The sequence below is a fragment of the Rhineura floridana genome, chromosome 6, assembly GCF_030035675.1.
Source record: "Rhineura floridana isolate rRhiFlo1 chromosome 6, rRhiFlo1.hap2, whole genome shotgun sequence".
Lineage (NCBI taxonomy): Eukaryota > Metazoa > Chordata > Lepidosauria > Squamata > Rhineuridae > Rhineura > Rhineura floridana.
In genome coordinates this window covers 51,004,396-51,026,012 of record NC_084485.1, presented here as the reverse complement: position 1 = coordinate 51,026,012, position 21,617 = coordinate 51,004,396, and the positions used below count along the sequence as shown (strand labels likewise).

The following is a 21,617-nucleotide window of genomic DNA, read 5'->3' as shown; positions in this document are numbered from 1 at the left end:
TATAATCACCACTGCACACCTCCCCCATTAAGAACATAGGAAGCTGCCTTATATCAAGTTAGACTATTAGTCCATCAAGCTCAGCATTATCAATACTGACTGGCAGCAGGCTCTCCAGAGTTTCAGACAGGGTATTTCCTAGGCCTACCTGAAGCCAGGGATTGAACTTGGGACCTTTTGCATGTAAAGCATGTGCTATGTTTGCTTTTGCCGTGAGGCTAGGCAAGCGCAGCAGACAAGAGGTCTATGAACGTGGCAACAATGATGAAGAGATGTGTGCCTGCACATACCCAAGTACCAGGCACCCATTAGTCAGGCTCTTAGATCTTGTCAAAATCAATTTTGCCCCTTCTCCTAACTCGGGCTAAAAGCTGTGGGCTCCAGAAACCAGCATATTAATTTTGGTAATTTAGTTGTCAACATGCAGCTGTTTGTTTCCCCCCCCCTTCACCTTCACATTCTAGTTTTCCATGCCCAGGGAACCACCCAGCCTCAGGTTTGGCACTACAGTATGAACTAGGCCTAGGACATTTGATTCAAACATGTATTAGCAACTTTTTTCTTTTGTAACTCTTAACTACTGGCCAATATGAAAACTATTCCTATTCAGGCATAATAAGGATTCATCCCGGGGTTGGGCCTGACAATGAGAAGTGTGTTGGCTCATTTGATTAGCTAGCCCACCCCCATCTGGGCCTAAAGAACAAACTAAGGTAACAAAAGCGTTGTGTGTTTTTTTTAAAAGGAATATTCACCAACAGTCGCCTGCAGTAGCCAATCTTTCTACTCCCATCGACATTGGTGAGGACAAAAGAAAATGTTTCACTGTAAAGAAAAATAAAAGACATGGGGTTTTATCAGTCTGCTAAATATCATATCGGAAAAGCAGAAGAAATCAGCCAGTGAAACGAATAAAATGCTGTTTTGGGACTCAGACCGCAATCCTAGCCCCACTTACTTGGGAGGTAGCCCTATTGAATTGAATAGGGCTTACTTCCAAATAGACATGACTGTGATTGCATTTTCAGTCTCTTAATATTTCAGGGCTCAGCTGATGCAGTCTTCAGGTGAAGACCTGACAACTTTACTAATCACTTACTGGAGAGGTTCTATGCCTGATCCAAACACGCAGATAAAAAGAAAGGAAGTGTCCATTATTAGCACCGTTATTAACAGAATCACAGACTGCATTATTTTTCCTGCCTGATTTGCATCATGTTTGGGGCAAACAGATCATCTGGACCGTTCACCACAAGCACAAGCTGCGTTTCTGCACTCCAGCATCAGTCTTCCAAACATAAATTGAGAAGTGGCATGAAAAACTGGGATTTCTTCTTATGACAAGCAGTTCAGATGATCCTGTTCACTACAAATATGGAGCCACCAAAATAGCATTTGTCTGAACATCTTCAATAACTCAAACTGGGCACAGATGTTATGTTTTCTGGGCATATTACTCAATGGTGCTATCAGCTTTGTTTAGCAAAATGCACTGCAAAAGGCAACAGAACTAACTCTTCCTGTGAAGGGAAGTGAGAGTTAACAATGGTTTACTCAGAACTAGGGTGACCAGATGAAAGAGAGGATAGATCTCTTGCCCTTTAGTAGTTCTGTAGAAGAAGAAAATTAGCAGGAGTAGCTTACATCTGTCTACCCTACTCAGAACTAAACTTTTACATTTATGAAGTGTGGCCAGTACATTTCAGTGGCGTGGAACAGGAGATTTTTTATCAAACTGAAAAATGTGGCATCTGTTAAAAAAAAACCTTGGGGTTTTTATCATGATGTTATATCATCATGCAGAACTGTAAGAGATGGTAGAAAAATAAAGCAATCAAATATCAGATATAGTCTTCAGAGAGAGTTTTAAATGATTGTAACTTAGACCTTTGCAACAACAACAAAAAAGTAACGCAAATACACTCCCTAAACTAAAGATATTGGCTAAATGAGAACCAGGATTATAAAGCTTTACGCTTGATGGGAATTAAGATCCAACAATCCTGAGCAAGTGGTTTTGCAGAATTAAAAAAAAAAAGTTCTGCCCAAAAAGATGCTATTTGAGGTCTCAGATCTTAGTCCCTTAGAGTCCCTTTGGCTTTCCTAGCATGCCTAATCTCTTGTAATACAATAACAGAAATAGCTCCTTGCTGCTCCATAGCCATAGGACACTTACCTGTTGTACTCCGTAAGTGGTGCCCACTCGTTGCCATCTGGAAAGCAGAACAGGGGAATAGCTTGCAGCAACCTCTCCTCCTCTTCACGCTGTCCCCTCATCAAGTTCTCACGCTGAAACAAAATAGAAATGAGAAAAGCTGCTTTCCCATGACGGAGATTTCTTTTGAAACATTAGGTATATAAATTAACTAAATAAATCAAAATAAATAAATAACCCAGAAGAAACAAATGTCTAGGCTTGCCATGAGCTATAAAAGTGATGATCCAATGGAAGGACTCAGCTGCTACAGAAGTCAACTCTGGCAGATACATATCACCCTCAGTCTTATAGGATATGTAAAATGCATATATTTTTGAAATATTATCTAGTTATGGTTGTAATTTTTAAACTGTTTTAATGTGTCTTATATGGTTGTGGCCCACTCTGGGACCTTCTGGTGAATAACAATAATTATTATTATTCACCAGAATTAGTATAACAATAATGCAAACATATCCTTATAGCCATTCTCAAGTAATATCTGTATGCATTATATATGACCAAGGATCATACGAATCTGCAAGAATGGACCTTAAGAGAAACCCTCACGCATGGGTCACCATTTTTATATTTGTAACTGCTTCACAGCCAAAACTACAATTACTGATGTAAGTATTAACAAGAGAATATACATAAAGCACTTTGTATACAGTTATATAAATACTAAGATTATTCATTGTGCATGGCCAACCAATTTGTAGGATTTTTCTTCCTCCGTTTAGAAGATTCAGCAGGGAAACAGCTTTGGTTATCACAGAGAGATCTGTCTCAAGAAATGTGGGTCCAAAGAAAAACCACCACGTATCTGGGAAGGGACATGACTCAGTGGTAAGGCATACACTGTAAGTCTTTTAGCTGGCCCTAAATCATAGTCTATTTAGCATCAAGATGAAAATCAAGTCCTCATTCTGAACACACACTATCCAAATTGTCAGTTTACAGTACTATGAAGCATAAGTGACCTGAGATCATGGCACTGAAAATGAACAGTCAAAACATAGAAAGCAACACTAGTTGAGAAATAATTGTGTAAAAAATCCTTTTTTTTTTAAACAGATGCTTTAATTCACTCACTTGCTTGTGAGGGTGTTTTTTTCTGGGTGGGATTATATGAAGTGGATCAACTTAATTAAAAACAGAAGATGAGACATTTGAGACCCTGTGCACTAAAACTGTCAGCAAGGTTTTCAAAAAACAAAACTTTATTTAATTCCCTGCAATATTGATGATGTTAATTAATGCTCATTTGTGTTTTTATTTGACTACTACGTGTATTTGGTTGCCTTATTAATAAATTAATTGAGAGCATATGCAGGAGGTCCCAAGTTCACTTCCTGGCACTTCTCCAGGAACAGCAAGAGAAGAGAAAGACCTCTCTCTACCCTCTGTTAGAGACCCAAGAAGGTAACTGGCAGTCAGAGCAGACAATGGCAGCTAGATGATCTGAGTCAGCATAAGAGAACTTCATATATCCATATCTGCTGAAAATGTTCCTATGCCCGAGATGGCAGGAACCAAGGAGTAGGTAGTACTTTGCAGAAGAAAACAATTGCTGACTAGCAAGAGCACAGTGAGCACCTGCTCACCTTCCCTCTTATACTCTCCCCCCTTACCCAGTGAAGTAGAAGGTGAGAATGAAGCTATCCAGCCACTCTCCTTCTCATCCAATTGGTTAATTTGCTTATTAATGTAAGTGAGATACATTTAGAGACTAGGGTTGCGTACATACCATACAATTAAAGCACATGGCTTTCCCTAAAGAAACCTGGGAACTGTAGTTTACCTCTCACAGAATTACAATTCCCAGCACCCTTAACAAACCACAGTTCCCAGGGTTCTTTGGGGGAAGTTGTGTTTTAAGGGTATGGTGAGTACAGAACCAGGTATGTTTGACAATCCCACTAAACGTTTCTTAAGCAAGGCTGCATCTGGGTGTGGGATGTAAGGATACCAGCACAGCTCTCTGCATAAAGGTCAAACTGGAGCTAGAACAGTAGGTTACACATTAAATTTACACACTATGTTGAGGTGGGAGTAATTGCTACACAGCCTGTAGCACAGATCCAAGAAAGTTCTGTTTAAATATATATATATATACTAGCTGAAGCAATTCTGTAGATTTCCTCACAAAACAGACTAAGTCATGAAAGCGTATGTTCAGATAAAGTACAACCGCTGCAGTGTCAAATGAAGTCACGTGACGCAAAGCCACAAAGAAACGTGGTTTTATTTTGTTTTTAAAAGAAACACTGAGGCACAGACTTTCACAAGAGCCATTCCATCTGAAAAAACAAACCTGTTTCTGTGTTCTCTTTGCAAAGACCAGCCATCCCCCTCAGTGACAGCCTCCCAGTAACTTGTTCTATCAGACAGAACTACTTGGTGAAACACAACACTAGATCAAAACACCATGGGATTCAGTGGAAGATCCCTGCATTTCTCTGGCAGCCAGGGAACTGAATCTTGATATAATGAGCCACTGATTCCTGGCCCAGCAGCATTAGATAAGGGCAAGGAAAGAACACACAAGCCATCTCCTACAAGACATTAAAAAAAACAAAACCCCACACATGAATTGGAAATACTTCCAGGAAGTTGCATCAGCTTACAGCAGTGTTAGGGAGCCTCAGACCCAGGGTCCAAATGTGGCCCTCCAGTCACACCCTCTCCCAGAGGTCACATCTTCCTTGAGTCCTTTTCCTGGCTAGAATGTGTCCTGAAACTGCAATAATGCCTTGTACTTCCCTGGACGGATGGAGAGACATGTGGCACATGAGTGCATGTGCATGCGTATGTGTATGTATCTGTACACAGCACATACTTAGGAAAACAGGCAATTGCCTTGTACAGAGTCAGGCATTGATCTGTCTAGCTCAGTACTGCCTACACTGACTGGCAGCAGCTCTCCAGGGTTTCTGGCATGGGTATCTCTCAGCCCTAACTTGGGACCTTCTGCATGCAAGAAAGATGCTCTACTACTGGGACACAGTCCTGCACTGAGTGTAGAAACCTCTGGTTTTTGCAAGGATGGAATATAAGCTACTGTACAAAGGTAAGAGTCATGTCTGTTGCTGTACCCACTTTTGCATCTGACCTTGCCTGATATGCGGCCCCCGGAAGCTTGCCCACGAGGGTAAGTGGCCCTAGAGCTGAAAAAGGTTCCCCACCCCTGACTTACAGGAGACAGTTTTAACCCAGGAATGGTTTGCTCACAGGAGTGGGGATTTGCATGACTAAAATGCTCCACCATACAAAAAAAATCCCAAAAACTTAAATCCCTCCACATATTATATGCAAGTTTGATTCATGGAGGGAATGTTTGATATGGAGGAGCATTCAGTCACATGAGCTCGCACCCCTGCAGTCTGAAATGGTACAGTCCAGACACAGGCCTACCACCCCAGTGAACTGAGCACTAGCCTTAAGACAAAGTGTGCGGGGAGGGGGGGATGCAGTTGCCACCACAGCAGAACTTCAAGGTACCATCCCCAGCCACTGAATCACAATCAGAGATGTTAAGAAATTGTTTGCCATCGCTGCAACACTGTTCTCCCGCCTTCTCATTGATCCAACAAAGTGGCAACCTGGGAACAATGGCAACAACAGTGGATAGGGTAAAAGAAGCTAGGAGAAAGCCAAAACACATGTGCATGAGGAGAGAAAGACTGTTTTGGCCATTAGGAGGATGGACGGCTGTTTCCACCTGCCTTGCCCCACTCACCACGCCCCACAGCAACAGAGACCACTTCATGTTGGTATTCTCTCTCATACCTGCTTGACGCTCTGGGCCTGACGTTCCTTCCTTCCCCCCATCAGCAGCATCTCTCCTGCTTTCATTATGATCAAGGCAGCCCTTTCTACAACACAGCTTTAACCAATATAAAGATACGCCGTGAAGTGAAACAGCAACGGACACTTCAAAAGAGAATGATGCTAGATACTGGCTTTTACAAGCAGGATTTTCTGCATCTCTAAAGATAAATCAATTTCACAGATAGTTTCGCAAAGCAGGGCAAACTCTGTGGAACTGGAGAGGAAGGCAGACCAAGAGAATCTAAGAGATGTTGGTTCCAAGTCAGCATTTTTTCCCAGAGTTCCCCATGCCTTCATTTTCTAGGAATGGTTGAGCCTGCCAGTATGAACTGCAGCAGCAAATGTGGCCCAATGTTCATCCAGATACCAATTCCCGTTTTGAAGGAATCCCAGCCCTTTTCAGATGTCACACAGCATCCCAACCTGTCTGTGATAGTTTCAACATCTGAAAGGCTGCACATGTGCACTTGTATGCGCATAGGCTCATTTCAGAAATGCATGTAGGTTGGGGTAGAGCAGCCTTCCCCAACCTGGTGCCCTCCAGGCGTTGTTCGACTACAGTCCCCATTATCCCTGACTATCGTTGGCCATGATCAATGGGGCTGATGGGAGTTGTAGTCCAAAACATTTGGAAAGCACCAGGTCAAGGAAGGCTGGAACAGAGCCTGCCATCACGATGCTATCCTGCTGAGAGGCCACCAGGTATAATATAGGCATAATATCTGAAGAGAGCTTCTCACTAATATGTTCCGATTTCTTCATCTGACCAGAGAATCAAGCTGGATGTCTTACCTTTGGGAACTGATACGTAATTTTGGGCTCATAATCTCCTTTAACATTCTTTTTAAGCGAGACCACAACCAAATATTCAAAGAACAAGTGTCCTGCAGAGTAAAGGAAACTGCTTCTCTCTCCTGGCCTCTCACCAATATCCAGCTTTCTTTCTGTAGGAACAGCTTCCTGGGATTCATCTATAATGCAACACAGACAGCGACACAAAACAAGGGTTAAGCCTTACAGCAGGATTTGAGAACCATTTCTAAAATCAAACAGATCAATATACTCCGTATAAGGAAAACGGTTTGAACACCCATTCATGGATCTGAAAACAAACGCCCTCAGAAAGCAGTGAATTTGTGTGAATAAGTGGTGGCTGATGCTCATTGGGACAGGGGAGGTAGAAGGCAGTGAGACTAGCAGTAGGTAGAACCAGAGCCAATGACAGGCAGAGCCACCACCTGACTGGTTGCAATTAAAAAGGCAGACAGGTAGGGGCTGGCTGAGGGCAGACTGAAGTTGGAGGGGCAATGCCCTACTTCCCCATATGGACCAGCCTCCATTGAAGCTACTGACTACTCTTAAAAAAGTGTCAATGGACCATGCCCCCCACCTGCTATGTTTAGCTCTAATAAGAGAAAGGGCCCTAGGCGTATACAGCACAGCTGTATTCATGTATGGCTCTTCCCTGGCTATTGTAACCCTTATAGGCCCAGGACTCCTGTTTCAAGTTAAAGAGCTGCACACACTGTATATGTGGCTGCCAGAGGGATGAAGGCAGCTGTTGCAGCAGCATCAGGGGTGGTGATAGCAAGTATGGTCCCCCTTCCCCCTTACGTAATCAGTGAACTCGTATTCGCAGCTTCATCTGCACAAACACCCTCCGTCTTCATGCAAAACTCCCCCCTTAGTGAGTTCCGATCTTTGCCTTATTGTTCTTGACTTGGAATCATAACAGGTATAAGCATTTAATATTCAGGAGATATCACCTGCATGAATTTTGCAGGTTACATTGCCGCATTCAAATTATCCTGAGCATATCTGAATGCTTTCATGCAATTCGGAAACCCAGTTGCATAAGACTGAAAGCCACTATCCTTCCCATGCATGTGCAAAGCTACATGTGCAAAGGCTTCATTAGTACAGACAGCCGTGCTGTTCACACAAAGGTTAAGGGACAGGCTACTCCACACATCTGTGCTCTCATGTTGAACAACACAGGAGTATTAACACTCATGACTTCAGTGCCTGTATAACCTGGGCTTTTTTAATCCTTTGGCATACACCTCTGATGGCTAATGAAGTATAGTGTTCAAACCATAAACTATGAGTTTGAACTCCCCATTTCAAATTTCAGCTCCTGAACTCAATGGAGAGATTTAATCAAATCTCTGAACACACAACTCCATATTTGTAATATTGTAATGCTGAAACTAATCTACCTAACAGTTATTGTGAAGATTACGGAAATAACATGAACTGTTCTGAGCAGCTAAAAAAAATGCTAAATAAATACTTATTTAAAATCTCTTGTCTGCATTATCCTGTAGTCTTGTCTGCATTATCCTGTAGTCCTGCAACATCTGGGGGGGGGGGCACAGGTTCCCTACCCGTGCATTAGCCACACTGTCCCTGTTGCAGAGTATGCTTCAAGCAGAGAGCAGGCACGAGAGCCAGTGTGGAATAGCAGTGAAGAGTGTACGACTGGGATCCAGAAGACCAGGGTTCAAATCCCCACTCAGCCACCCATGAAGTTCATTGGGTGACTCTGGGCCAGTCACGCTCTCTCAGCCTAATCTACCTTGTTGGAATGATAAAATGAGAAGGAGGTGAAGCATATATACCTCAATTTGAGCTCCTTGGAGAAAAGGTAGGATAGAAATGTAAAAATAAAAAGGTTTGCCATGCCAGTGATGCCTGCAGGGCAAAAAGTATGATCAATACATCCCAGTATGTTATACTAAAATAAGGAGCCAAATTCAGTGGAACTTTTTATTTATTTATTAGATTTATATCCTGCCCTTTCTCCCAGTAGGAACCCAGAAGGAATAAGGTGATACAAGTAGCCATGAAAAGTGCTGACCTTTGAACAAACAAAACTGGATATCATCATGATCCAGTAAATATATACACTGAATTGGAAGTACTTCCTTCCCTTTTCTACTGACAGTCTTGGAATGGCATGTCTTTACATGGGGCACGATCCAGCCAAAACATGAGCTTAAGGCTGCAGTTTTAGGCATAGTAAGTCCCATGGTACTTCATTAGAGTTTATGAGTTAGCATGTTTGGGATGGAGCTGTAAATCCTCCCAAAGCTTTGCTTTATCCGGATCATACCCTTATCATTAGCTTGTTGTTAAACAATGGTCATTGCCTCATCAAATAAGCCTGCAATCCTATCCTATACACACTTACCTGCCCTGTATCTGTGTGTGCTGGGAGGGGGGGAGAGAGGGAGAGAGAGAGAGAGAGAGAGAGAGAGAGAGGTTGTCCCAAGGTTAACACAAAACACTCAAGGCAGGTGACTTGCACAACTGTCGATTAACAATTCTGGTTTTTGAGGTTTTATCATTTTTTCCGAGCACTTTTTTTTCCTGTGCAGAGGAGTGGGGTTTTTTTGTTTGGCTTTTTTAAATCGCAGCTAGAATGTTTTGAGGGGTTGAGTTCAAGCTCTGCCAAGACAAAAAGAAAATAACCGCAATTGCATCAGACAGGTTGTGTGCAGGAATGAAGAATTACCACCACCCAGGAAGTAAATTCACTTCAGTGAGCCCAGAAAGGAAACTGAGCAAACAGAAAAACTGTGTCATTTGGTACAACAGTTTTAGAAGCAATTCTGCAGCAAGGAATGAGGATTTATACTTCAGAACGTGATTTTGGCGGCTGCTGAAATAGTTTTTATCCCCACCTGCCTAAACAGCAGCAAGTACAAGGAGCATATAGGTAGCAGTTTGCAGCAGAATAAAAGTGGGTGTAAATCAGGCCTCTGTTCCAAGCCAGGGAATTGTGCTTGTTGCGATTACCCCTTGAGGGCACTAAATGCTAGTTGCTGATACTGGATTGCTGCCCTATGAGAACAAATAGATATTCAAAGTTAGCAGTGGTTCTGAAGCATTGAGCAAATAAGAGGGAAATTAATTCCTAAGATTACATACAAGCCATATACACACCAGGTGTGTGCCTATCATGCACGTTCAGGAAAGCACATTTCTTTATGGCTAATTTTTTAAAACTTTGCTTTAGAATCTAAAGATTCCCAAACTCCACACACACACCCAAAAACACTTGAAAATGGCTTATTAATGTTTATTTGCAAATTTAGCAATAAAGAAATAGAAAACAAAGTAAAAGTTATGAAATAAAATAAAAAATGTTAAAGATACAAAAAATAAAAAATAAAGAAAGAAATAATATACTACTAACAACAAATCATCAGTTTACACTATGGATACAATAATCATCAGAAAATTACTGAGGGTCCTAAAGAAACACTTAATTATTTTTCTACCTGTTGTAATAATTGTTTTTATTGATTCTTTTATTTATTTCTTATTGTATTACAATGTGAATTCCACAGAATCTAAATTGTAATACAATAAAATACATTATAAGAAAAGAAGCAATAACAATACAATTAAAAATCAATGTAAATATTTAATGTGATAGATGTGCCTTCCCCTGCCTTCAAGCGCAAATGCCATGGACCACCTGAATAAAGCTGATGGACCACCAAATGGTCTGCAGACCAGGGTTTGGGAACCCCAGCTTTAGATGATCAAAATTTATAGAAATCAGCAATATCTCAACTTTAAGAAAACAGTGATGCCAGTGAATATTTCCTAATATTTCAAAACTGAAGTTAGGTTTGTTTGGTTTTTTCCTTTTGACCAAAACAACCTTATAGTACAACAGTGTACATGTCTGCTCAGAAGTAAGCCCCACTGAGATCAATGGGACTTACTCCCAGCTGAGGAAGTATAAGATTGCAACATCAGCCAGTTTTTTTTAAAAAAAAAAACTGTTAATTTCTCTAGGCACTTAAAAAAATATATGTTTATCTTCTTTCCAGTTTCAGGACCAGACAAATGACTTGTATTTTTAAGGGGGCACAAACATTCCTGGCTAAGCTTGTGCCATCACTCTGGGCACTTGCATGGGATAGAATTGCATCAGTAACAGTTTGGGAGCTGTGTGCAGTGGACATAGACGTTAATTTTACTTCCTTTATGCATTTTTAAAGTAATTGTTCCAGCGTCTTAGGACCCGTCTTAACGGCAACTTTACTGCTCACTGATTGTGAATTCATTTAAATTTCACATCCATTCACCATGGGTATTTGCACCACACTTCTACAAATCAAAGCGATCCCAAGTTATCTCACTTCTGTTAGTGGTGCAATTAGGCAACTTTATACTCTTGACTTGATGGTTTTATGGATTCTCCCCCTCCCCCATCTTTAGATGGTAGTGTGTATTACTTTGCTTGTTTCAACAGATGGTAAACCAGCCCTGCTGCATTTGGAGGCCCTCCTGCTCATTCTGCTTCATGTGACTCTGAACTTTTGCCCTGAAGTCCTGTCCTGACGGCACCACTAAGTGTAATTCATTAATTCTGACCCACCACCATGCCATCCTATTCGTAACACCAGCAGTAGTAGCCAAGCTTCAGAGTACATAGGATATGAAATACCACACAGGAACTGAATCCTGAGATACAGACACATATATTTGCTTCAAATGTGCTTCATTAATAAGGTAAATGTAAGTAATAGACTGCAACAAAGGAAATGTTGTCTCCCCATCTTCTCTTAATAATTTGGCAAGGTTTTCTTGTCTCTGCAGCTCCTCTGCAACCAAGCCTTGTTGCAACAGTGTATTGTTTAGGCACTGCAAGCAAAAGTGCAAACAGCATGGCTGCTTTCAGAGACAGATTTGTTGGATTTTTCCACAGAAAGCTTTACAGGATCAGTGCAAACTATGGCCTCCTGGTCAATCCCATCAGCATCTTGGCTAGCTTAGGGCTAGGTTACGTTGGATTTTAAACACTTCCCTTGAGACTTGCATGAATTTAGCTGGCAACAGTGGGGCACACCAATGGCTCACTAAACATTTGCAATCCAACTTCAGAAATGCTTTGTTTATCTACAGTTCTCTAATAATTACCCACTGTTTCCTGGAACACAAAGCTGTAAACCCACAGGCCAAAATAAACAGAACCAATATCCAAACAGAAACATGCCCATTTTTATAGGGCACAAAGACACTTTCAATTAAGAGTTGGATTAGTGATTAATTCCCATTTGTGACAGCAGGAGGCAGAGGAAATGCAAAGCAGCTTGCATCAATTGGTGCATTCAACAGAGGGAGGAGGAAAGGTGTAGGTCTCAAAGCAGAAGGTATGTAGGAAAAAACCCTTCCGTGTTTGCCGTAGGCAGGTGACTCTGCAGATAATAAGCCAATAAATTCCTATTCCAGAGCACAGGGTGCATGTGGGCGTGCAGAAGGAGCAACTGCTTAACAGGCAGTACTGCTTTACCAGCCTAACTGCCAGGGAAAGTTTACCAAGCCTGTTTCCAAGCCGATATTTAGACAAGTCTGCACCATATCCCTCTTGGGGGCAGTGGTGCAGATTGGGAAGGCATTTTCTTGACCACAAAAGAACATAACATTGAGTGGCTATTAAGCCCCTTTGCTTCCCACTCCACAAGGCTGGTGCATCTGGACAGCCTTGAGATGATTTCATCCATGGCATAGGAGCAAGCTGGGTCTGCCATCATGTCAGGTAATGACATCTCAGTGAGTGTACCTGTATGATACATGTGCTTGCAAATGTGCAGTTACACTTTTACATTTGTCTCTCTCATTTACACCTTTACTTGCTGGCTGGGGCTGATGGGAGCTGGGAGTCCAAGAAATCTGGAGAGCCACAAGTTCCCCATCCTTGCCCCTAACCTATTTTACTTCTTCCAGTCCTAGGGCTTTGCCTCTCCTCCTTTCTCCCCACATATGGGGTTGGGCTAGATTCCAAATGCAAATAGAGCCTTGGTTGTATATCTAATAGACTCATTGCGTAACTCAGAAAGCACCAGCACTTCATTGCTTTACAGCCTCACAGATATCAACTAATTACTCTTACACAACTCCTACAAACAGAAATGTCCCGCCACTGGAGTATTTGCATGGCAAGGGAGCAGCTGTATCCCACCACCCTACAGGTAACATTTTAAGTGCTGCAGTGACACCACTAGGGTGGCCAGGTACAAAAGAGAACAGGATCCTGCGCCACTTGAGAAGAGAGAATTTCTGCTGGTTCAGCAAAGGGCAACCAGTCCTTCTTTAAGGCCCTAACCCACCATCCACCAGAACACACCAAAACATATTGCCTTCCTTATTGGCACATAATTGGACATATGGCATAAGGCCTTGGTTGGATAAGTGGATTTGCAGACTTGCAAAGATGATCTTTCTGAAACAATAGGTGAACCAGAACACAATCATCATCAGATGAATCACAAACTTCACACTTCTCCCAATTTTGCAATGCAGTTCTCCAGCCAAGATATGCATAGATGCAGCCAAAAAATGCATAGATGAGGGTAAAAGGTACATAAAAATACATATATTAGTGAAAATAGCAAAAATCTGAAAAATGCAAGACTGGAAAAATGGGAAACCAAGAGAACAGATACTGACAGATCCATCAATCCCTAACCACCACACAGCTCAGCAATCAAGCCATTTTGCCCTTATTCTGTATTACAATCGTCAACCTGAATTAGAATCAGTACTTTCCCCAAAAGTGTACATTAAAAGGAAGGAAATGGTGCCTTTAAAAAATATTTGCAATGTTAACTTGCAGGCCACACCTTTGTTCTCTGCATTAGTTAATCCAGAGCAACCACCGCCTGCCTTGGTACTCAGTTATTAATACAAACGTCTAGTCCTCACAGTCTCTCTCACACGCTTGCTTCCCTACAACACACGCTTAAACGGTGATGACTTGCTTCTCTCTCCGGTAACACTTAAGCACGCTTGAGGCCTTTCCGACTCCCGGCTTCTCCTGAACTCGCCAAAGGGGGCGGAGGAAAAGAGAACCAGGGACTGTCCAGCCCGCCGGGAACGGGACTGGCTGATCTGACCCCCGGGGCGTGCCTCGCTCGGCCAGTTACTGGAAGTTTGGCTGCGAGGTTCGCGTTTACAGCAGAAATGGGCCTGATCCCGCAGTCCGTTCCCAACACACACAAATACACTGTGGCGGGCATGCCTTCCCACAGAAGCGAGACCTGTTATAGCCGATAAACTCGCAGAGGAGATCGGGGCTGGCGCCAGACTGACGGACAAGAGCGATTGGAGAGGGAAACCGGTCCAGTAGCGCCGCTGAGGCTCTGCTCACCTCTCCGGGCCGATCTCCGGCGCAAGCTGCTTCGGAAGAAGCGGATGATCCCCTCCCCCGCCATGCCGCGCCGCTCAGCTGTGCTGGCCGCACTGCCGGGCTGGCCACTCTCTGTCTCAGCGGCCACCAAGCTTCCGCCTCACTCCTTCCCTGCCGCCCGTCCCGCTTTCACTTTCGGCGCGGCTGGATGAGAAGAGAATCGCACACCTGAGAGACGGGAAGGAGCAGTGATGTCAAGGGGACTTTTAGACGCGGGAGACGTGCATCAGCGGCTGCCAGGAGGCACTTCGTGCCTCCCAGGCAGAAGAGAAGAACTGCGTGGAGAGTAGCAACCCCTGGAGGAAGGCGAGAGGACACCTGAAGGGGCTGGGAGAACCCGGCCAGGATTGGTTCAGCTCTCAGGGCCTGTAGGCAAACAGCATGTTCTAACCCACCCACGACATGAGCGCACGTGTGTGACTGTGTACTGTTGCACGGGGGATGTGCGTTTGTGTATTATCTGACAGTATTTCTAGAAGGCTTCTCAGCAATGTTGGAGTTGATCAATATTTATAAAGGACTTTTCAACAAAAAAATTAGCAGTGTGATTCACATCAAAATAAAAATGCAAGCATGAAATGAACCCTAGTGGCAGAGTAGAAAACAAGCATTTTAAAACTACACAAACACAATAGTACATTTGCCAACTGATTCCCAATTGCGCATGTAATGTGTGTACACTTAAATACATCACTGAAATGCACAAATGTGGGTTTCATATGTAATAGGAATGTTACATTTCATGTGGTTCTAAATATACTTACAATCCCTTAATTTTCTAATGAGGCATGAAATCCCTGCTTTCAGGTGGTCTCTTAATATGTACAGTATTAGGGATAGGGAAGCGAGTGTGTGAGAGAGAGAGACTGTGAGGACTGGACATTTGTATTAATAACTGAGTTCCAAGGCAGGTGGTGTTCTGGATTAATTAATGCAGAGAACAAAGGTGTGACCTGCAAGTTAACACTGCAAATGATTTTTAAAGGCACAGTTTCCTTCCTCTTAATGTATACTTTTGGGGAAAGTGTTAATTCTAATTCAGGTTGGCGATTGTAATACAGAATAAGGGCAAAATCAGCTGTGTGGTGAGTAGGGATTGATGGATCTGTCAATATCTGTTTTTCCAATCTTGCATTTTTCATATTTTTTCCTATTTTCACTAATATATGTATTTTTATGCACCCTTTACCCTCATCTATGCATTTTTGTACACATTACTTGGCTGGAGAACTGCACTGCAAAACTGGGAGAAGTGTGAAGCTTAAAGGTGTTGTTGTGTAAATTTGTATATTTGTTTAGCAGAGAACAACAGCTGTCTCAACAACAGGATTATTGTGTTCTGGTCCACCTATTGTTTCAGAAAGTGTGGATTTGGTAGGTTAACCTTTAAATGCAAACTTAATCAAATTTATCCTCCATCCCTAGTGGGGAGATATATATATGAGTACAGCATAAAGGAGAAAGTTGGAGATGCTGAGGCCACAACATCACTGTGCTGATAGGAGATGAACTTTGCCAATGTTTATGGTTTATCTGAGTTTTGGTAACAGTCTTTGATTTTTCCAAACATGTCCATTTTACAGCTTCACTGACTGACTCCAGCTACCTATTCCTAGAGGTTCTTCCAATATTCATTTTCCTTGGATGCGCCTCAAGTTCTAGAGGGAGAGAGGGAGAAAACCTTTTCTCTACTAGCTGCTTTCTTCATGCCATGCATAATATTACATAATTGTATCATGTCTGCTCCTGCTTGCCTTTTCTCTGAACTGAAAAGCCCCACATGTTGTAACCTTTCCTCACAGGGGAGTTCTTCCATTTCCTTGAATGTTTTGGCAGCCCTTTGCTGAAACTGCAGAAATTTCCTTTTCTTTGCAAGACTACAAATCCACTTGTCCAACCCAAGGCCTTATGCCATATGTCCAGTTATGCCCCAATAAGAAAGGCAATATGATTTGTTGTGTTCTGGTGGATGGTAGGTTTTATTTGCATCACGGGGTCTGCCTTTTTGGTGTTGTAGTTTTAAAATGAACTATTTTAATCTGGTTGTGATTTTTTCTTGGATGTGTAGTATTTCATGTTGTATTCCACTCTCAGGGCCACATGTGTCGCTGAAAAGTGGCATATAGATACAGGAATGAATAAATAAATGTGTTTCCTCAAACTTTACCATGCTGGATTTAGACATTTATATTGTCATATCAGCATCAGACATTTTAAGCACTGTTACACAACTTTAACAGTTAAGAACTATGGGAACTGTAGTTTGTTAAGGGTGCCAAGAGTTGTTAGGAGACCCCTATTCCCTTCACAGAACTACAGTTCCCACAGTTCCCTGAAAAGAGGGTTTAATTGTTAAACAACTCTGAGAATTTAGCTCTGTGAGGAGAATAGGAGTCTCCCAACAACTCTCGGCACTCTTAACAAATTACAGTTCCCAGGATTCTCTGAGGGAAGCCATGGCTCTTTATAATATTGCTTTAAAAGTATGGTGCGGATGTGGCCATAGTTTGTTCCAGCACTGTAGATTTCGTATTAGTAATGTACAGTGGCAGCTGTCCACTGAGGCTGGTGGAGCAGAGGGCAGGACAGCCAGAGCACATTTGACACCTACACTCACAGGTAGTGGGGGAGGGGGGGAGCAAGGCTAGGGGCTGAGAGGGGGAAGAAACAGGTTAAGGGATGGTAGGAAAAGTGTGGGGCTAGTGGCTGGGAGGAGGAAGAAATAGCAAGGTTAAAGGGTGGGAAAGACAGAAATAGGGAAGTTAAGGGGGGTAGAGATCTTGTCATGGTTCTCTGCTTCTGCTTTAAACCAAAGCAGAACAACTTTTCTATTTTCCAACCAGTCTCCAAAGTGGTTGCCTCTCTCGGAACAGAACTGCAATTGCAGCACTGTGATTGGTTGAAAGCATCTGAATTAATTTTAATTGGTCCAGGGACACCAGAGTAAAATGGGGAAGGGGTCTTTTGAAGGGCTTGAAGTCGATTGGGTTGTGGTCACCTTGAACAAACCACTTTATGCAAATTGCAACAAATAATTATGTCAGGATTGGCTAGGTGTTTGCAATCTCAAGGAAATAAGACTATTTGGAGAACAATCTTGTCGCCCTGCCTGAGCACTATTTTTCTATGGGAGACTCTTTTTGAAAGCTGGGTCGTCCCTCCCTCCCTCCTGTAGAATTATGGGTGTGGGGCCAGGCTACAGCAATGCAAACTCCAAGCAGAAACACGGGCCGAGAGTTAATTTTTATAATTTAGGGTGAGAGGTAGAGTAGGTTCAAGCTCTGGAATTAAGGGAAGGAGCTAGGGATTGCAGTGGAGGGACGACTACCTGCTGTTGATGAATCTCTGCCTCTTTTCACCTTACAGGCTAGCCAGCTCTGGGAACATATTATTGACAAATTAGCAACAAAGAAGCAACAATTAAAACTTCACATATTGTGTGAAGACATCCTCAATTCCCTTCCATTTAAGTGCTTTTTTTTATGGCTTCCCTGGCCAAATAAATCTTGCTGCCTGAGTTGAAAGAAAAAATGGCACTCCATCTCTATTCAATATACAAAAACCAACTGGACAGGTAATTGAATGTTACTTCAGCACTGGTGACAGGTGAGCATCTTCCACCATACATGAGGGAAGCAGGACAGTTTAGGGTATGCCATGTAGATCCTCCGTGGCGTAGAGTGGTAAGCGACGGTAACGCAGCCGAAGCTCTGCTCATGGCCAGAGTTCGATTCCAACGGAAGGAGGAAGTCGAATCTCCGGTAAAAGGGGTCGAGGTCCACTCAGCCTTCCATCCATCCATGGTCGGTAAAATGAGTACCCGGCATATGCTGGGGGTAAAGAAAGGCCGGGGAAGGAACTGGCAATCCCACCCCATATATACGGTCTGCCTAGTAAACGTCACAGGACGTCACCCTAAGAGTCGGAAACGACTCGCACTACAAGTGCGGGGACACCTTTACCTTTTTATGTAGTACACACAGCTCTATTCTCCCTCACTGCTGTCACCTGCCCCACAAAATTTGCCGCCTGAGGCAGCTGTCTCACTTTGCCTAATGATAGGGATGGTCCCAAGAACATAACAATATTTCTTATGCTTTACTACCCCAGGAAAAGGATCCCCTTTGTGTAGACAGTATAGCTGAAGTTTTCAGTTTGAAGAAAATGCCTGAAAGTTCATTCTGGGGAGACAATAACAGGCTCCCACAATGTGAAAAGAAGAATGGTCTCCTCATAGGGCATGCCTTGTGTTGACTGGGCTGGTAGCCAAAGCAGCAGCACAATGTACAGCAAGGTCACATTTCCCACTGATGCTCCCAAGAAACAATAGGAAGGGAGATATCCTTTACAGCCAATCAATAGAAGCTGGGCAGTTATTATCTGTCAGCACTGTACTCTTCCTGCGGAAATATCTTGCACTCAGAATATGTAAATGGATAGATACTTGTGGCAGCTTGTGAATACTTTCAAGTAATTCAAACTCCTTGAAACTATAATTTCACAACTGACATCATTTATTAAGGTTACATTCTGAAAGTGCAGGCATAGTACCATCTTGGCACCCAATAAATATCCAGGTTGCGACCATCCCTTCATATTGTAGTGGTGTTCCTGGAATGCAACACCAGAAGCTGTGTATTCAGCACTGTGAGCCCAATGGAATGCCCTTCCAGTTGAGGTCAGACAGGCCCCCTACTTGTTGAACTTCTGAAGACCTTTTTATTCCAGCAGGCCTTTAAACTGAATTTTGATTTTATAGTTTTAACTCATTTTTATTTTCATGTTATTTAATTTCTTGTACACAACCTAGAAATAACTGTAATTAAATGGTATATAAATTGTCTAAATCAATTAATTAAATAAAGTGATTATACTCAGCTATGTTTATTCTATGATGCCTGATGAGAAGGTAGGTAAAGTGGACCCTACCTAATAGTGGGGTTTGCAATGCCCTAGTATAGGGATTCCCAAACTGTGGTCCATGGACCACCAGTGGTCCACGAGCTTCATTAAGGTGGTCCATGGCATGTCCGTGTTAAATATTCAGACTGATTTTAATTGTATTTTTATTGCTTCTTTTATTTCTTATATTGTATTTATAGAGCTACAGTTCGAATCCTATGGAATGCAATTGGTAATACAATAAAATACAATATAAGAAATAAAGGAGCAATGAAAATGCAGTTGAAAATCATGCAGCATCTAGCACAGCAGGTTACAGTTGCTAAAACAGGCAGAAAAATCATTAAGTGGTCTGCTAAGACCACTGGCAATTTTCAAGTTGTATGTAGGAAAAAGCATTTGGGAACCAGTGCACTAGTACTTGTCTTGCAATACGTGTTTCAGAAGGAAGTGCTAGGACTGTAGATAGTAAGGCCAGAGTGAAGCAATGAGTGATGTGCTTGGCTTTCTCTTCTAATAAATCAATAGAAGTTCATATCCTTGGGTGGATTTGCTCTATATATAATGCAATATATATTATATTACATTTGGTACTACTATATTTGAGAACGAATGTGGTGTTACAGTGTTGGACTAGGTCTTGGGAGACCAGGGTTCAAATAGCCAGATGGCCCCCTGGGTGTCCTTGGGCCAGTTGTTGTCTTTCAGTCTAACCTACCTCACAGGGCTGTTGTGAGGATAAAATGAGGAGGGGAAGAACTATGTATGTCGCCTCAAGGAAAAGTGGAATACAAATTTAATAATAAATTAATATCTAATTTTTCTGCAGTGTTAATTATATACTCTGCAATAGTTTGTGTACCTTTCCTAATAATCCCCAACTTTGTTAATGGCTCCAAGATAGTGTCAATATTTGACTCCCAAGATACCAAGGTGTGAGTATAACTGAAGTTATATCACCACTTATGTTGCATTTAGTAGTGTTTTATCTGCCACTGTCTTGTTGTCAATGACTTCTGTTACTTTTCATAGGATGATTAATAAAACTGATGTTCTTGGTTCTGACCTGGCAAACTTAGAGTTGTTCAAACATCCACTTTTGTATTTTTATTCATTTTATACCAAGGATGGGGAACCTCCAGAAATCACCAGCCTACAGCTCCCATCTTTCTTGATCATTGGTCATCCTGGCTGCGGCACATGGGCAGATTCATAGAATTCTATGAGTGTTAGACTCCAACAGTATATCTGGAGGGCCACGGATTTCTCATCCCTTGTTTAGACCCTGTTTTTTTTGGCCTAACAGGGTCCTCATGTTGGCATGAGGCCTAGTAGTTTTCCATCAAGTCTGAACGTTTTGAAAGTTAAGAGGAGTTATGTCTTTGCCCAGTCTGGGAACGGACAGTGAAGGTCGTTGTTATGGTAACCATCAAGATAGACTGGAAAAGTTCTAACAGAGTCTGTAAGTTGTTGTCTTCTGTGTATTGCCTCTGAACTGAGAGGTTCTCTTCTGTGTTTACCCCCAGAGGGGGGGGGGGTTACTGAAGAAACTCTACATGTATTTACTCTTAAGCCTCTGGCCATAATGTCTTAATAAAGACTCTTAACATGCTCTATTGCTCTGAAGAAGTTTCTTGCTCAACTTAACTCCAACGTAATGTATGCTGTTTCACGCAACAACGCACACACGCCAACAGGGGTTATGGGCCCAGATCCACAGCGCATTACACGGGAGTAAGTTGCTGGTCTGAACGGCAGACGGAGTTCCAGAGAGGGCAGCTTGATTGATCGTACCAGACGGAGGTGAGCAACATGGCTGTAAACCTGTCTGGGGGAGGCTTGCCGATGGAACGGCTTAATGAAAAGAATTATGGCAGCTGGAAGCCGAGGATGCAGGCTTTGCTGATAACAGAGGATTTATGGGACATTATAGATGAACCACCCCCGGCAGTATTGACCGCGGCCTGGAAGCGTCGAGACCAGAGGGCGCAGGCGTTTATAATCTTGGCTCTATCGGATTCTCAACTGATGTGTGTGAGAGATGAGCCATCGGCTAAACAGATGTGGGACGCGTTGCAGGATTTGTCCCAGGAATGGCAGCGGAGACAGGAGGCGAAAAGAGCCGAGTCGATGGAAGCTGTCAGGAGGCAAGAGGTGAAAAATGCCATGCCGAAGGATAATAAACAGGAGCAGCAACAGAGGCTGAAGGCTTGTTTTATTTGCGGAGATCGACGGCATCTACAGCGGGAATGTCCCGTCAAGCGCAACTCCAGGGACAGAGGCTTGAAGCAAGGCAGTGTGAACTTTGTTTGTAAACAGAAGTCTCAAGATTTACGACCTATTGACTGGCTGCTTGACAGCGGGGCAAGCCATATATTAATTAAAGACAGAAGTTTGTTTTATACTTCAGAAAAAGTGCAGGATTTTGTGCAACTTGCTGATGGATCACATAAACGGGTGGAAGCCCGTGGACTG

General features: G+C 42.7%; 1 protein-coding gene across 2 annotated transcripts in view; it reads right to left on the bottom strand.

Annotated features, from left to right (window-relative positions):
* DENND2D (DENN domain containing 2D) overlaps positions 1-15,099 on the bottom strand; it is a 60,283-nt gene extending 45,184 nt beyond the window's left edge. Inside the window, exons 1-5 of one of the 2 annotated variants that reach the window (XM_061631817.1) lie at positions 15,005-15,099; positions 14,202-14,408; positions 6,824-7,002; positions 2,177-2,289; positions 756-825 (exon numbers count right to left, since the gene is read on the bottom strand). In XM_061631817.1, the coding sequence (XP_061487801.1) occupies positions 756-825; positions 2,177-2,289; positions 6,824-7,002; positions 14,202-14,265 (426 nt within the window). In that variant the 5' untranslated portion in view covers positions 14,266-14,408; positions 15,005-15,099. Of the gene's footprint in view, positions 1-755; positions 826-2,176; positions 2,290-6,823; positions 7,003-14,201; positions 14,586-15,004 lie in introns of those variants that run through there. The other variant, XM_061631816.1, reaches the window with a different exon arrangement.
* Between the last annotated feature and the right edge of the window lie 6,518 nt (positions 15,100-21,617).